The sequence below is a fragment of the Myxocyprinus asiaticus genome, chromosome 26 (assembly GCF_019703515.2).
Source record: "Myxocyprinus asiaticus isolate MX2 ecotype Aquarium Trade chromosome 26, UBuf_Myxa_2, whole genome shotgun sequence".
Taxonomy (NCBI): domain Eukaryota; kingdom Metazoa; phylum Chordata; class Actinopteri; order Cypriniformes; family Catostomidae; genus Myxocyprinus; species Myxocyprinus asiaticus.
Window position 1 is genome coordinate 45,330,494 of NC_059369.1, and position 17,007 is coordinate 45,347,500.

The window sequence follows — 17,007 nt, forward strand, 5'->3', positions numbered from 1 at the left end:
TGTTTTATCATTCTTTCTTTTGTTCTTTGTAAAGTTCCATCCATCCATCCAATGTTTTATTGTTCTGTCTTTTGTTCTTTATAAAGATCCATCCATCCATCCATCTATCCAATGTTTTATCATTCTTTCTTTTGTTCTTTATAAAGTTCCATCCATCCATCCATCCATCATCCAATGTTTTATCATTCTTTCTTTTGTTCTTTATAAAGTTCCATCCATCCATCCAATGTTTTATTGTTCTGTATTTTGTTCTTTATAAAGATCCATCCATCTAATATTTTATCATTCATTCTTTTGTTCTTTGTAAAGTTCCATCCATCCATCCATCTATCCAATGTTTTATCATTCTTTTTTTTGTTCTTTGTAAAGTTCCATCCATCCATCCATCATCCAATGTTTTATTGTTCTGTCTTTTGTTCTTTATAAAGATCCATCCATCCATCCATCTCATGTTTTATCATTCTTTCTTTTGTTCTTTATAAAGTTCCATCCATCCATCTCATGTTTTATCATTCTTTCTTTTGTTCTTTGTAAAGTTCCATCCATCCATCCGTCCATCCATCTATCCAATGTTTTATCATTCTTTCTTTTGTTCTTTATAAAGTTCCATCCATCCATCCAATGTTTTATTGTTCTGTCTTTTGTTCTTTATAAAATTTCATCCATCTATCCATCCATCCAATGTTTTATAATTTTTTCTTTTGTTCTTTAATAAGTTCCATCCATCCATCTAATGTTTTATTGTTCTTTATAAAGATCCATCCATCCATCCATCCATCCAATGTTTTATCATTTTTTCTTTTGTTATTTGTATCCATTTGTCCATCCGTCCATCTATCCAGCCACCCTTTTGAAGTTGAAGATTCTAGAGCTTCTCATTGTTTTTCTACAAAAGTTTTAGGAACTTGTTTTCAACCATAAGTTTTTTACATACATCTGTGCTCTTTTCCAATTGTTTTTCTATTTGAACATGCACTAGACTTTGACCGTTGCACCATGCATCTCTGTTTTTTTTTTTTCTCACATAGGAGCGCTGCGTTTTTAAGCGGCTTGTCAAGTTAGAAGTACTTCAGCTGTTAAAAGTGTGTCTAGAGACATCGTTTTTCTAGCTATACATGCAAGAACGTGCTTGGTTCAAACAACCCATAAGACTTTTACACAATATTGTATTCTCAGATGGTCTGCTTTTGTTTTGGTTTGTGAGATGATCCATAGGTCCACATCAATGAGAAGTAAAAAGAGAGATACACAGAAAGAGAGAGAGCAGAATCATAAAACTTGGCTTTCACCAAACACTAACTGCTTTTTTTTTTTTTGCTTTTTGCAAATACTGCATGCACATTTGTTCACTTATTGTGTCATTTCATGTCTATATTAAACAAGCCTGCCAAACACTCCACTCATTCCTCTCGTAACTCTGTGTGTTAAATGAAAATGGCTTTTTTTCACCTCTGTAATATCAGGTTCAAATCTTTGTAGTGTGTCCAGAGGCTATTGGTTAATCTGAAATGGACATAATTTCCATGAGCTTGTTTTATGTGAAATGCCATTTTCAGAGTGTCAGATTCACAATGTTGGATGGCTTTTAGAACAACAATGTTGTGACACTGTCTTTTTTTCTTTCTCTGTCTTCTGATTGGTTGGATTTTCACCACAGGGCACAAGGGCAAGTACTGCACCTTTCTCTTTTCTGATCTTCTCGTTTTCTTGCATTCACCACTGGTATCAATGTTACTTTCTTTGTCATTTACATGCAGTATATATTTTCAGAGCTCTGTGTGTGTGTGTGTGTGTGTGTGTGTGTGTGTGTGTGTGGTGTGTGTGTGTGTTTAAAATAACGTGACTTCTCATCAGTGTATTTCATGTCACATTTAAAACCATTTTGTAGTCTATAGAAATTATATTAATCTGCAAGTTTTTGATAGCTGCTTTTGTTTATGTTTAACATGCAGTGTTTAACATTATGTCATTATTTAATCACCCTCATGTCATTTCAAACATGTATGCAGTTTTTGTTGTTTTTTTCTGTGGGACATTAAATGTGAAATTTTTGAAGATTTGTAGTTGTTTATTTATTGTCTTGTTTGGAACTTGACATGAACTGTTATTGTTCTGCAAGAACTGCATAACTTTTGTGTTCCACAGAAAAAAAGGTGAGGGTGATTTAAATATTGTCAGAATTAATTTTTTTTGGTTGAACCATTCCTTTAATTAAAGCAGTTGACATGTATACATATAGACCTTCTTAATGACAAACAATAACAAAGGATTTGCAATGTTACTGCACGTTCCTGGTCCTGAAGCATTTCTGGTAGCTGTATTTTTAAAGAAATGTAAAACAATGAGACTAGTGCCTAGTTAAGTCTAGCTAAAACAGACCAAGTAAGATATTTTCAAAAAATTACAAACAATGAGCTGTCATTACCGTATCCTTAAAATAAGATTTTGAGGCAACTACTTTTCTCAAATGACATGGAATGTTTACCTGAAGTGACTTATCCAGACGTGTACCATTATTTTGTTGACACCAAGAGCGTCTACATACTGAAAACCATAATAAGCTGACTACTCAATTGATTGAGTAAACTTGTTCCCTCAGTTGAATTGAGTAATATCATCTCAAAAACTTGGGTAATTATGTTCACTTACAGTGCATCCAGAAAGTATTCACAGCGCTTCACTTTTTCCACATTTTGTTATGTTACAGCCTTATTACAAAATGGAATAAATTCATTATTTTCCTCAAAATTCTACAAACAATACCCCATAATGACAACGTGAAAGAAGTTTGTTTGAAATCTTTGCAAATTTATTAAAAATAAAAAGCGAAAAAAATCACATGTACATAAGCATTCACAGCCTTTGCCATGACACTCAAAATTGAGCTCAGGTGCATCCTGTTTCCACTGATCATCCTTGAGATGTTTCTACAACTTGATTGGAGTCCACCTGTGGTAAATTCTGAACAGAAAAAACTCTGCAGCAATGAAGGTCCCAATGAGCACAGTGGCCTCCATCATCCATAAATGGAAGAAGTTTGGAACCACCAGGACTCTTCCTAGAGCTGGCCGCCTGGCCAAACTGAGCGATCGGGGAGAAGGGCCTTAGTCAGGGAGGTGACCAAGAACCTGATGGTCACTCTGACAGAGCTCCAACATTTCTCTGTGGAGAGAGGAGAACCTTCCAGAAGAACAACCATCTCTGCAGCACTCCACCAATCAGGCCTGTATGGTAGAGTGGCCAGACAGAAGCCACTCCTCAGTAAAAGGCACATGACAGCCCACCTGGAGTTTGCCAAAAGGCACCTGAAGGACTCTCAGACCATGAGAAACAAAGATTGAACTCTTTCAAAGGCACCGCTCATCACGTGACCAATACCATCCCTACAGTGAAGCATGGTGGTGGCAGCATCATGCTGTGGGGATGTTTATCAGTGGCAGGAACTGGGAGACTACTCAGGATCGAAGGAAAGATGAATGCAGCAATGTACAGAGACATCCTTGATGAAAACCTGCTCCAGAGCACTCTGGACCTCAGACTGGGGCGAAGGTTCATCTTCCAACAGGACAACGACCCTAAGCACACAGCCAAGATAACAAAGGAGTGGCTCCGGGACAACTCTGTGAATGTCCTTGAGTGGCCCAGCCAGAGCCCAGACTTGAACCCGATTGAACATCTCTGGAGAGATCTGAAAATGGCTGTGCACCGACGCTCCCCATCCAACCTGATGGAGCTTGAGAGGTCCTGCAAAGAAGAATGGGAGAAACTGCCCAACAATATGTGTGCCAAGCTTGTAGCATCATACTCAAAAAGACTTGAGGCTGTAATTGGTGCCAAAGGTGCTTCAACAAAGTACTGAGCAAAAGCTGTGAATACTTATGTACATGTGATTTTTTATTTTATTTTATTTTTATTTTTTTTATTTTATAAAGTTGCAAAGATTTCAAACAAACTTCTTTCATGTTGTCATTATGGGGTATTGTTTGTAGAATTTTGAAGAAAATAATGAATTTAATCCATTTTGGAATAAGGCTGTAACATAACAAAATGTGGAAAAAGTGAAGCGCTGTGAATACTTTCCGGATGCACTGTAACTTGGTGTTATATATAATTGACTATTTAAAATAAGGTAACTAAGGGGGGCCTGGGTAGCTCAGTGAGTAAAGACGCTGACTACCACCCCTGGAGCAGTGAGTTCGAATCCAGGGTGTGTTGAGTGACTCCAGCCATGTCTCCTAAGCAACCAATTGGCCCACTTGCTAGGGTGGGTAGAGTCACGTTGGGGTAACCTCCTCGTGGTCGCCATAATGTGTGGTTCGCTCTCGGTGGGGCACATGGTGAGTTGTGCGTGGATGCCACAGAGAATAGCGTGGGTAATGTGCTCAACAAGCCACGTGATAAGACGCGCGGATTGACGGTCTCAGATGTGGAGGCAACTGAGATTCGTCCTCCGCCACCCGGATTGAGGCAAGTCACTACACCACCAAGAGGACTTAGAACACATTGGGAATTGGCCGCGATATTGGGGAGAAAAAGGGGAGTAAAAAAAAAAACATTCTCAAATTTAGGTCATACAGTAAAACAGCTTAAATAATGAAGATTACTACCGATTCTAGGACAATCATTAAATAAACGTATTTCTCCACTGAAATGCTTGTATGCCTGTAATACAGCTGCACATGAATAAGTAGAACAGTGATCAGATAAAAGATTAAAAAAAAATCAGATACATTTATGGTAAAATAACAGCAGCTTTGGTTGCCAGAAATTTACCATACAAAAATAGTAAAAATAAATAAATAAATAAATAAATAAATATATATTTTTAAAATTATTATTTCCATAAAATATAATAAAATGTAAAGTTCATGCAGGGACTTCTGGAAATGCCTGATTATTTGTTTTCTGTAATTTTAACAATAATTTACCGTAAAAGTACATGTATCTTTTTTTTAAACATATTTTTTTTTACCTTTAATAATACTGTAAAATCATACTTTTTATATCTAAAAATATCATGTAAAAAAATATTTGACTGTAAAATTACATGTATTGTCTTGTTAAATGTATTATAATTTTTTTTTACCATATTTGTTAAGGTAACTACTGCACCTGTTGACCAATTTTTATTGGGTTTTTTTTTTTGTTTTGTTTTTTTTTTTAGCATTTTAGCATTCTTTCTTTTTTTTTTTTTGCAAAAAATATGGGCATTTTTACAGTGTACATATCCTGCCATCTCGTTTTACTACTACGGTCCAGGCAACCATTTGTGTTTAGTTTTTTGACAATCGAAACAATTTATTTTCATTAGTTTCAGGCATCCAAGAAGCATCCAGCCACCGAAACCACATGATCCAAATTTTTATGTTTTCCTGTTAATGTTACTGCTAAGAGTCACTCTGAATAAAGCGCCTCCCACTGTTGTTTTGAATTTCTTTTCACAACTAACCAGACATCTTCTAGCAACAAATACATAAAATCCCAAAATCAACAAATATTCCTTAAAAAGGTCTATATGCTGAAATTAAACATTTTTATAGACAATATTTACTTGAAATTAACTGAAAATCAAAAATTCATATATTTTTATTTAACAAAATATTTCATATTTCATTTCAAGTCATATTTTGAAATCTCTCTCTCTCTCTCTCTCTCTCTCTCTCTGCAGTCTTCGACACCATTCAGCCGGAGAAATTTGAGGAATATGGGTACACCTTTATTGCACCCAGGTAACACACACACACACTGAGCAGAAACGACAGACCTCCCACAGGTTTTAGTCATGACAGGTTTATATGTGCAGTATTGAGTCTCCATTGGTCTTTGAAGGCTTATAAATTCACACCTTCAGACCCTCATTTAACAGTCAATCTGACAGACACAGCAGCAGTAAAAGTGTGTGCCTAATACTTCACATTACATTCTCATGCATCATTGTGGTCAGCATACTGATTATCTTGTTTCTGTGAAATGCTTATGTTTAAAGGGATTGTTCACCAAAAAAAATACAAATAAATCAAAATTATGTCATCATTCACTCACCCTCATGTTGTTCCACACCCGCTTGACTTTTTTTTCTGTGCAACACAAAAGGTGTTCACAGCCTCAGTCACCATTCACTATCATTTCAAAAAGTGAATAGTGACTGAGGCTAACATTCAGCCTTACAACAACCTTTTTATGGGAAGTGCTTTTGCTAATGTTTTCTTATAGTGTCAAGTATGGAGGTAATTTAATGCCAAAAAGATTTGCATGCAAAGAGTAAGATTTGTGAAAGTGTAAATAAAATTGCAAGTGTAAAAATGTGCATGCACATCGAACATTTTGTGAGGGTGTAAATCAAACTGAAAGTGTTAGAGAAAATAGATTTGCAGTATTTTAATGCTTTGCATAAATATAAATCATGTGTTGTGAATCTGTAACTTTATATTAACACTAAATAAATGTGGTCTGTATTCTTCTGACTTCCGTTTTTTCCTGGTTTACACTTTTGGCACTATTTTGTAACCAAAACATTGCAAACCTGCAATCAGCGATACGATATGCAAGCTAAGAACGCGTGTCTTGAACAGCAAAACGGATAAACCTCGCAGAATCAGTCTTTATGTGTAAATATACAGAAGGGCAAAATACTTGTGTTTGTGGTGAAAATATTTTCCAGAAATAACCCTGTAAGGGTTCGAGGGAAAGGAGGCGGCGAGAACCGGCTTGAGAACTTAAATAATAATTTACTGAACAACTTAAACACACAACCATAAACACACACACAGTACAGCTGCCTGTAATTCTCTCTCTCTCGAACTGTCGTCCCCGGCCGCCGTTATCCCTCGCACGCCCCATCAGGCTGACTGGGGACCGGGCGTGCGTCATTCCAGCCTGGCCCCGCCCTCCTCGGCTCTACACTCCTCCCGGCGTTGCCTCAGTCCGGGGAGCCCCCGGCATAACGTACATCCCCCCTTCCACCTCTCCGGGGGGCTTGCCTTGCGCCCTGACTGCCAGCGGGACATCCCCGTCTTCCTCGACCTGGGAGGAGACAGGAGGGGAAAAACAACAACAAAAACAAAATAGGCGAGGGAAAGGCCAACACGGAGCGACAGAGAGAGGAGAGAGAGAAAAAGAAACTCACCGGTTCTCAGATGTGCCGTTGCGTGGTCCTCGATCACTCCACCCTCTCGGGCAGACGCCAGCTGCTCCTCCCTGGGCGGACTGGAGTCAGACCTCCGACCCCCAGCGGACAGAACGCCCCTCCGCGTTCCCGGCGTCTTGTGGGGACACTCCTCCGCCCCTGGCAGCGGCCCTACCACACCAGGCGGTCGGGGAGTCGCTTCCCTCCTGTTCCGTTTTCCATTGTAACTAGTGTGATAAGTAATGTTACTAGTAACAATTGAAATAGACAGTAGTGTCTAACAAATAAGTAACAGCATCTAATACGTAAGTCCTCATAAACTGGAATATATATACTAGTCACTATTGGAATACTTAAAAAATAAGTACTAGTATAAGTAATAGTAGTAAAATAGTTAGTGTTAAGGAATAAATGTTAAAAGCGCTTGCCAGACCGTTTGAGTCCCACGGAAGAACTAAAGTCACACGGGTTTGGAACAACATGAAAGTTATTTAATGATGACAGAATTTTCAGTTTTGGGTGAACTGTCCCTTTAAATAATTACTAATAAATGTTTTTTCAGGGAATACTGCAAGGACCTGAAAGTCTCGAGCAACAACACTCAGTTTCTGATGGACTTCAATGAGTACATCGACAGAAAAACACCCAATGATCCGATGTGTGAGTGCACACTTGACCAGATTCTGTTGCACACTTTCATTCTGCAGTTACACATTTATACTTGTGTGAGCGTGCATGGTACCGTTTAACACAGTGAGGCATTTTGTCTGTTGCATGGTTTTTATTTCTTTCACATCATTCTGGTAGATCCATTTACACTTAAACAATTGGGTATATACACTGTAATATGTACAAATATGTTGCTTGAAAAGTGTGCTCTTTCTATATTTATTTTAAATAAATGCCACTCGGTTTCATGTTTTGTTATCTAATGCAATTACGTTCATACATTAAGGGTGTCTTAACCTCCTGAGACCCCCATGTGACTGCTGTGTGCATTTTACATTTTGCATTGTTGATTTGTAGCTAGTAGCACCTAATAAACAAGCATAAATAAATAATTAAAAATACATTCTAGAGCAAAAGGTTTCCCTAAAGATTAATGTCCACATAGTATATGCACAGCAGGACTAAGTTGTGAAAATTTAAGTAATACAAGCTATAGAAAGTCAACACATTTTTAAACAAATATTTTAGTATGTGTCCAGAAGTGTTGATTATTCATGTTTTTGAGATGTTATAGACATTACAGCTGCTTATCTATAAAGCTGAATTAATAATTATGATTAACATTAATGTCCAGCATCATCCAATCACTGCCAACCATGTTATAATAAAATGATACATTATAAATTCTGAATCTATGTACTGATTATCATTGTCTCATGTCTGTCAAACATGTTGAGTGATCCAAACATCATCTGCAGCCTGAAACTGAACTTTTGATCAGATTTTAGGAGTGAATGCACTTAACTGCATAGAGAGCTATAGGATGCTCCCTTGCTCCCTATTTAGTGAATGACTTAACCTCCAGTGTGCTGTCTGTCTGCACTGGTCTCAGAACAGTTAGAAATGCACCTTATTTTCATCCTAACTCCATATAAAGCCTCTGAAAGCAACATTTGTCAGCTTTTGCATGAATACATTGATTCTCAATGTGATAATGCACAGTAAATATATAGAAATGCATTTAATAATGTTAATGAATAGAACTGTATTGTACAGTGATACAATAAAATATAACTAAATGTATATTAAAATGAACCGAAATGATCCACAGATGTGTTAATGTTGAAAGTTATTCAAACTAACTAACATGTTTTTTCAACATTTGTGGGTCCCATTTTCCACATATGTGGACATCATGCTTATCAGCACGCTGACACGTGAAAAATTAATGTATTTTTTTAAAGCAGCATATCAGACGAAACTAGAGATGCTACTCTTTACACCCAAACAGGTTTCAATGAAAACACTTAAAGAGGTTTCTTACCAGAGGCACTTTTGTTGGTGCTGCGCTCATAGAAGTGCTTCACGGAAATCGACGTCATGCTGTTGCGTCACGTGACTCGATGTGCTACAAGTTTAACCCTTAAATGACAGTGTAGAGTCTTATGAACAATATTCAGTCAGTTTCAATTCATTTCAATGATGCATTGCATATAACAAAGCCGAAATACAGCGTCCACACATGTGGATGTGGGGTCGCATGCGGTTAAGTTTCCAAATACGTTTTGGGTTGCTCTATAACACTGCCTTTTACAAATGTGTGCTTGACTCATAAACATGTTAATCAATACATGATGTTATGATATTAGAGGGCTCAGTTTATTCTAATTTAGTCGCTGACTCAGGTTGATTCCCGCTCAAGTGATGTCATCGCGTGTGCTGGTCCTGCTCTCAGTGACGGTGACCTCTGCCAGTGATCTCTTTAATCAGTTTCAGTAATTGATTAGTCTGGTTTGTAATAACTCCACTGCTGTCATCCTAATGTTCAGGACTGTGATGACTCACTGTGTTCTCTCTAAAGAATTGTTATCACATCTGAACTCCAATGATGGTCATACACACACACACACACACACACACACAGAGAGATATGTGTATTTGTAGTTGATTACTCAGTGAGAAAGTAAGGCATATTACTTTGCTATACTTTCACATGATCGTTTTTCACCACTCTAGAATTAAACAGGCTGTTATTGACGGAATATGTCAGATTTTTTCCATTAAAAGAGCAAGGCAAATGACCAAAAATATAACTGTAAATACTTTTTTTGCATGTTTCAGGTAACGTCACTCTTGTAAACCGGTTGCTGCTGGATGCTGGTCTCACGGCTGACCTCGTCAAAACCTGGAAGGAGCAGATTGTGTAAGATTCGGACAAAAATAACACACAAGATATGACATAAAACACTCATCCAAGTGTTTTTGAAAGGACTCGTTACAGTAATAGTGTTTAAGTCAAACGTTTCAAGTACAAAGATCTTTGCAGGCCAGAGAGATGCCTTCATATAACTGCTGAGCACAAAGCTCTATTTAAAGTTCTGACATGTATAAGAATGCTGTCTTATTTTAAAAACAAACTCAAGAGCAATTACTAAAACTAGGATTAAAGAATCCGACCATCTGGCAGTAGAGAAACACAATACTTTCATAATAGTGTAAGAACAAATGGTGCATGATGTTTCAATTAAAATTTTACATTGAACAATGACCCGAATCTTCCGGTACAGTTTAATCGTTTTGCGGAATGTGTTGGTGTTATTAATTATTTGGAAAGTCCATGCTTGAAGAAATAGAAGTTGACACTCTGAATATTCAGTACTGGAATACCTGAACAAAACTCTTTCAGGTTAACCCTCTGGGGTCTGAGGGTGTTTTGGGCCCTGGAGAAGTTTTCACATGCCTTGACATTTGTGCTTTCTCAGTTGCTTAAAAACATATTAATGGCTAAAGTCTGATAACACTGTATTCAGCACAAACTGGGCTACAGTAGTATGTGAGCAACATGTATGTACATGTTTGTATATTTGAGAAAAAACGTTTATGCATGGTTTTTGAAAAAACAACAATTTTAAGTCACTGAAATAAGACCATATAACACATACTAAACATTTGTTCACAAGACTTTTGAGGACTGGATCTTGTAGACTAAAGTTTGTGCTACAAAATGATGTGAAAACCATCCTGATCACTCATTCATACAAAACAATATAGTCATTTAACTTTTGTAAGACACTTTTAGTGTTAGAAAGGCCATATGCGAGGAGGCGTGGATGATCATGAATATTAATGTGATTCACACCTGAGGAGACAAAGACCCCTCCCCTGAGAGAGAATGAATGTGACGAGACTTAATGATTGAATGTATTTTTTGTAGCTTATTCACAAAATCAAGTTTAAGTTAAAAGAAGTAATCTGACTATACATTTTCTTTACATAAAGACTTAACTTAAAAACTTTAGACCTACACTACCGTTTAAAAGTTTATAGATCTGTAAGATTTTATGTTTTTAAAAGAAGTCTCTTCTGCTCACCAAGGCTGCATTTATTTGATCCAAAATACAGCAAAAACAGTGATATTGTGAAATATTTTTACTATTTAAAATAACTGTTTTCTATTTGAATATATTGTCAAATGCAATTTATTCCTGTGATCAAAGCTGAATTTTCAGCATCATTACTGCAGTCTTCAGTGTCACATGATCTTCAGAAATCATTATAATATGCTGATTTTCTAATATGGGCATATTTACAGCACATTTTACACATTTACACCCGAACAGATATTTACAAGCACAAGCTTCGTTGATGATAATGAGGCAGCATAAACACTAGTTAAAATATAATCTAAACATTCATATTATTTTTATATCATATTATATATCATATTTATATCATACAGCATACAATTTAAATACCTGCTTTAGCTGAAACAACATTTAAATGTAACTAAAACTTGCCGATTAGGACATATTTCACATTTCAATACTCTGAATCCTGGCTGGCAAGTCTGGAAATAGTACAACTAGTAAATTATGTACATGTTTATATAAAATAGCATGTCAACTAATATGTAAGTTAAACTAAATGACTTACTCATCTAAAATTGTATCCTCGGCTGGATCAAATCGCTCTTCAAAATGTAAACATTCATCGTCGGAGTCCCGTTCTTCTTCTGAGGAAAATGTGAACTCTTCGTCACTATCCAGGAGCTTCCTCACCTGTGTAGCATGCCATCTTCCAAACGTGCAGGAAAGTGAATGAATCTGATAATGACCTTCATGTTTTTTAAGGCACTGTTTGGGGCGTTCACCATTTGCATTGATTGTCTCAGCACATTACCGTATGAATAGCGCGCTCTGCTGGTGGGTGTGATCTCATTAGGGATAATGAGCTGATCCAGGAGAAACTGTACATCGCTTTGTTTCATACAGATTACATTGCAGGAGTAGACCCTAACTATAGTTTCTAATGATGTCTTACACTTATCAAATCAAATCAAATCACTTTATTGTCACACAGCCATATACACAAGCGCAATGGTGTGTGAAATTCTTGGGTGCAGTTCCGATCAACATAGCAGTCATGACAGTGATGAGACATATACCAATTTACAATAACATCAAATTAACACAACACAATTTAAACATCTGATATACACATAATTACACTCAACAATATACAAATAATAACATACACTGTACAGTATACAATACACACAATATAGATGCACATTATTCAATAAAAATAAAAATATATAATAAAGTATATATAGTATATATAGAATGTACAGTATTGTACTGTATTGACATTCAGGCTGGCGGTTGATAGTCAGTTGTTAAGAGAGAATATAATATAATAATAATATAATTTATGACAGTCCGGTGTGAGATATAAGAGTAAGGGTAATAAAGTGCAGTGCTGATGTATTTTGATCATGGGAGATCAAGAGTTCAGAAGTCTGATTGCTTGGGGAAAGAAGCTGTCATGGAGTCGGCTGGTGCGGGTCCTGATGCTGCGATACCGCCTACCTGATGGTAGCAGTGAGAACAGCCCATGGCTCGGGTGGCTGGAGTCTCTGATGATCCTCCGAGCTTTTTTCACACACCGCCTTGTATATATTTCCTGGAGGGAGGGAAGCTCACCTCCGATGATGTGTCTTGCAGTTCGCACCACCCTTTGCAGTGCTTTGCGGTTGTGGGCGGTGCTATTGCCGTACTAGGCGGAGATGCAGCCAGTCAGGATGCTCTCTACAGTGCAGGTGAAGAACCGTGTGAGGATGTGGCGGTTCATTCCAAACTTCCTCAGCCATCTCAGGAAGAAGAGGTGCTGATGAGCCTTCTTCACAACGACTTCAGTGTGGATGGACCATGTGAGTTCCTCAGTGATGTGGACACCCAGGAACTTGAAGCTGCTGACTCTCTCCACTGGTGCTTCATTGATGGTGATGGGACCGTGTTCTCTGTCTTTTCTTCTGAAGTCCATCACAAGCTCCTTTGTCTTACTGACGTTGAGGGAGAGGTTGTGCTCCTGACACCAGTGTGTCAGAGTGTGCACCTCCTCTCTGTAGGCTGTTTCATCATTGTCAGTGATCAGACCTACCACCGTCGTGTCATCAGCAAACTTAATGATGGCATTGGAGCTGTGTGTTGCCACACAGTCATGTGTGTACAAGGAATACAGTAGTGGGCTGAGAACACAGCCCTGCGGGGCTCCAGTGTTGAGGGTCAGTGATGAGGAGATGTTGCTGCCTATTCTAACCACCTGGTGTCTGCTTGACAGGAAGTCCAGGATCCAGCTGCACAGCGAGCTGTTTAAGCCCAGAGCCCGGAGTTTCTCATCTAGCTTAGAGGGCACTATGGTGTTGAATGCTGAGCTGCAGTCTACAAACAGCATTCTCACATAAGTGTTCTTTTTTCCAGGTGGGAGAGAGCAGTGTGTATTGTAGAGGCAATGGCATCATCAGTGGAGCGGTTGTTGCAGTAAGCAAACTGCAGCGGGTCAAGAGAGAGAGGCAGCACAGAGCAGATGTAATCTCTGATTAGTCTCTCAAAGCATTTGCTGATGATGGGGGTCAGAGCAACTGGACGCCAGTCACTTAAGCAAGTTATTTTTGATTGTTTTGGAACAGGCACAATGGTGGATGTTTTAAAGCATGTGGGGACTACAGACAAAGAGAGGGAACGGTTGAAAATGTCTGTAAAAACACACGTGGCCCGGAATGCCGTCTGGGCCCGCGGCTTTGCGGATTTTCACCCGTCGGAAGGATCGGGTTACATCCGCTACAGAGACGGAGAGTGAACTAACCTCTGTAGCTTCAGCCGCGAGAGCTCTCTCCGCGAGGGCGGTGTTATTTCCCTCAAAACGAGCATAAAAATTATTTAGCTCATCCGGGAGAGAGGCAGCGGTGTTCATGGCGGAGTTTTTATTCCCTTTAAAGTCCGTGATGATGTTAATTCCCTGCCACATGCTTCTAGAGTTGGTGGTGTTAAACTGTCCTTCAATCTTGCTCCTGTACTGGTGTTTTGCGGTTCTGATAGTTTTTCGGAGGGCATAACTGGCTTGTTTATGCTCCTCCGCGTTCCCGGAATTAAAAGCGGAGGTCTGCACATTAAGTGCCACGTGAACATCGTTATTTATCCATGGTTTCTGATTCGGATAGATCCGTATTTTTCTGGTCGGAACCACGTCCTCTACGCACGTTCTGATGAAACACATTACGCTATCAGCGTAAAGCTCGATGTCGTCATCAGAGGCGGACCGGAACATCTCCCAGTCCGTGTGATCAAAACAGTCTTGTAGCGTAGAATCTGATTGGTCCCACCAGCACTGGATCGTTCTGAGGGTGGGTGCTTGCTGTTTCAGTTTCTGCCTGTAAGCGGGCAGAAGCAGAATGGAAGAGTGGTTTGATTTGCCAAATGGTGGTCGGGGGAGGGATTTGTAGCCATCCCAGAAGAGAGAGTAGCAATGGTCCAAAACCCGTTCCCCTCGTGTGTTGAAACTAATGTGCTGGTGGTATTTTGGTGCGACTGATTTTAAACTGGCTTTATTAAAGTCCCCGGTCACAATGAACGCGGCCTCAGGGTGCGCGGTTTCCTGCTCACTTATACTCCAATACAGTTCCTTGAGTGCCCGGTCTTTGTCGGCTTGTGGGGGAATGTACACAGCTGTGATAATGGCCGCTGTGAATTCCCTCGGTAGTCAGAATGGTCGACACAGAAGCATGAGAAATTCCAGATCAGGAGAGCAGAAAGACTTGATAGAATGTACGTTCCTCTGATCACACCAGGATTTGTTGATCATAAAACATACACCACCACCTATACTTTTACCTGAGAGGTCTTTCACTCTGTCCGCTCGGTGCACGGAGTACCCCACGGGTTCAATGGCTGAGTCTGGAATCTCCGCAGACATCCAAGTTTCCGTAAGGCAGATAATGCAGCAGTCCCTTGTATCTCATTGGAAAGAGATCTGCGCTTTCAGCTCGCAGAGCTTGTTATCCAGAGACTGAACATTTGCCAGTAGAATACTGGGTAGCGGGGGTCGATTTGCGCGGCGTCTTACTCTGATGAGAACGCTGGCTCTGTTTCCCCTTTTCCTTTTGCGTTCCGTGGCCGTGCTGCCCAGACAAAGGGCTCCGCTTGCGTGTTTGTAAACAGCGGGTCGGCATTGAGAAATTTGAAATCCGGTTTACGGTGTGAAATTGCTGAACCAATGTCCAAAAGTGTTTGTCTGTCATAGACAATAAGGCAGACAATATTCAATACAAAAAACATAAGAATTATGAACAAAACAAACAAAACATTACTATGTTGTGTCGGAGCTTGCAACGCAGCAGCCATACTCGGTGGCATCTTGAGTTCGTTATCTGTATGCCCAAAAATGACGGAGTATTTTAAGTTGTTTCCGCCGGCGCGTCCGTTGACCCCAGAGGGTTAAAGTCCTGTGTGGATTCTTATTTCAGTGTTTCATAAGTATTTAGATCATTATTTCTGTACAGCAGTACCGCCTAGTTCTGTACATTTGATGTACACTCGACGACGGTTAATTCCCCACATTTCCCCCCGGTGGAAGACGTACGAGCTGGGAGTTTACTGCTTCCTTCACTCCTGCAATGTTTTATTTCATGCTGAATGTATTAAATTACTTTTTGACAAATAATTTCTTGATTAAAATAACATAAAAACATATAGAGAGATAAAACATACAGATACATTTTAAAATGTACTCTTAATTTGATCAAATGTGTTTACTCTTTATCACACTGTATATATTAAAAATGACAAACAGAATGAAGATTTATTGTATTAATATATTATTTAATAAGAATAACAAGTAAGGCCAAAGTATTTCAAAAGTTCATATGTGACGTTGTTTCTGTGACAGCCCCAGAGCTCCGACACTCAGTGTATACGTTAGCATCCGAATTCACTCACTCATTTCATTCACTCACTGCTGAGGTATAGTGCACTCACGCGTGCACCTCGCGCCCCTCGCTGTGCACGTGCAGAAATGCTGCATCTCTCTGGAGATGGGCCACTTCTATTAAAATGAATGGGAGAAATTGGAATAACCAACCAAAGAGCTCTGAGTACCCAACGGTCAACGGATGTAGAAAGAAAGTCCCGTCTTACAGGTTAAAGAGCCAATCGCCTTTTAGATACAGACATCGCCTGTCAATCAACTGGAGAATGTGTATGTGCATAGCAAAACAAACCGGTTGTGATATGTTTGTACGTTCGGACACAGGAGGAGTTGGGAAACAAAGAAGCACTAAAAGTAAGACTTTATTTTTGGTCTCCTTTTCACACTGCACACTCTTGGTCCCTTGGACTTGGACTCAAATGAAAAACATAAATTCTCAAACAGGCTCTTAATAATAAACACGTCATGCCGCACTCTCGTGTCACTCTGGCATGTCTTGGCTGCTTTTTGAAGTCTCTCCTCACTATCACTGTAACAAGAAACAGCTGTTAGAAATTACACCAACCAGCTTGACGAGCCGCACCACTCCCTCTCTCCCGCAAACAGACACACGACCACGCCCCCATCCCCACACCAGTAAAACTGCATTTTTTAGCATAATCTGAGGTAAAGAAGCACAATTTATGATACCAGTGTTGTTTGAATTTACTGCTGATTTTAAATATGTTCTTTAATCGTAATCTTGACCAACCGTTCTTGAGATTTCATGTTCCCCCATTCAAGTAGATAGGAGCTGCACTGGCATGACTGGAAATAGCCCCCCGGGAGTGTTCCAAAGATGGCCGACAGTGGACTGACTTGCTAGAAAGACTTTGGTTCGGTTCGGTGTGCTAATGTGCACTGAGCGCATTTTATTTAAAGTGTTCCAGATTCACTTAAATTGTACATTT

The 17,007-nt window shown here is 39.2% G+C and overlaps 1 protein-coding gene across 1 annotated transcript in view; it reads left to right on the forward strand.

The window, feature by feature from the left end:
• LOC127417060 (voltage-dependent calcium channel subunit alpha-2/delta-1-like) overlaps positions 1 to 17,007 on the forward strand; it is a 140,649-nt gene that overhangs the window by 103,993 nt on the left and 19,649 nt on the right. Inside the window, exons 23-25 of the mRNA XM_051656758.1 lie at positions 5,669 to 5,729; positions 7,689 to 7,786; positions 9,917 to 9,998. Coding sequence (XP_051512718.1) covers positions 5,669 to 5,729; positions 7,689 to 7,786; positions 9,917 to 9,998 — 241 coding nt within the window. The remainder of the gene's footprint in view (positions 1 to 5,668; positions 5,730 to 7,688; positions 7,787 to 9,916; positions 9,999 to 17,007) is intronic.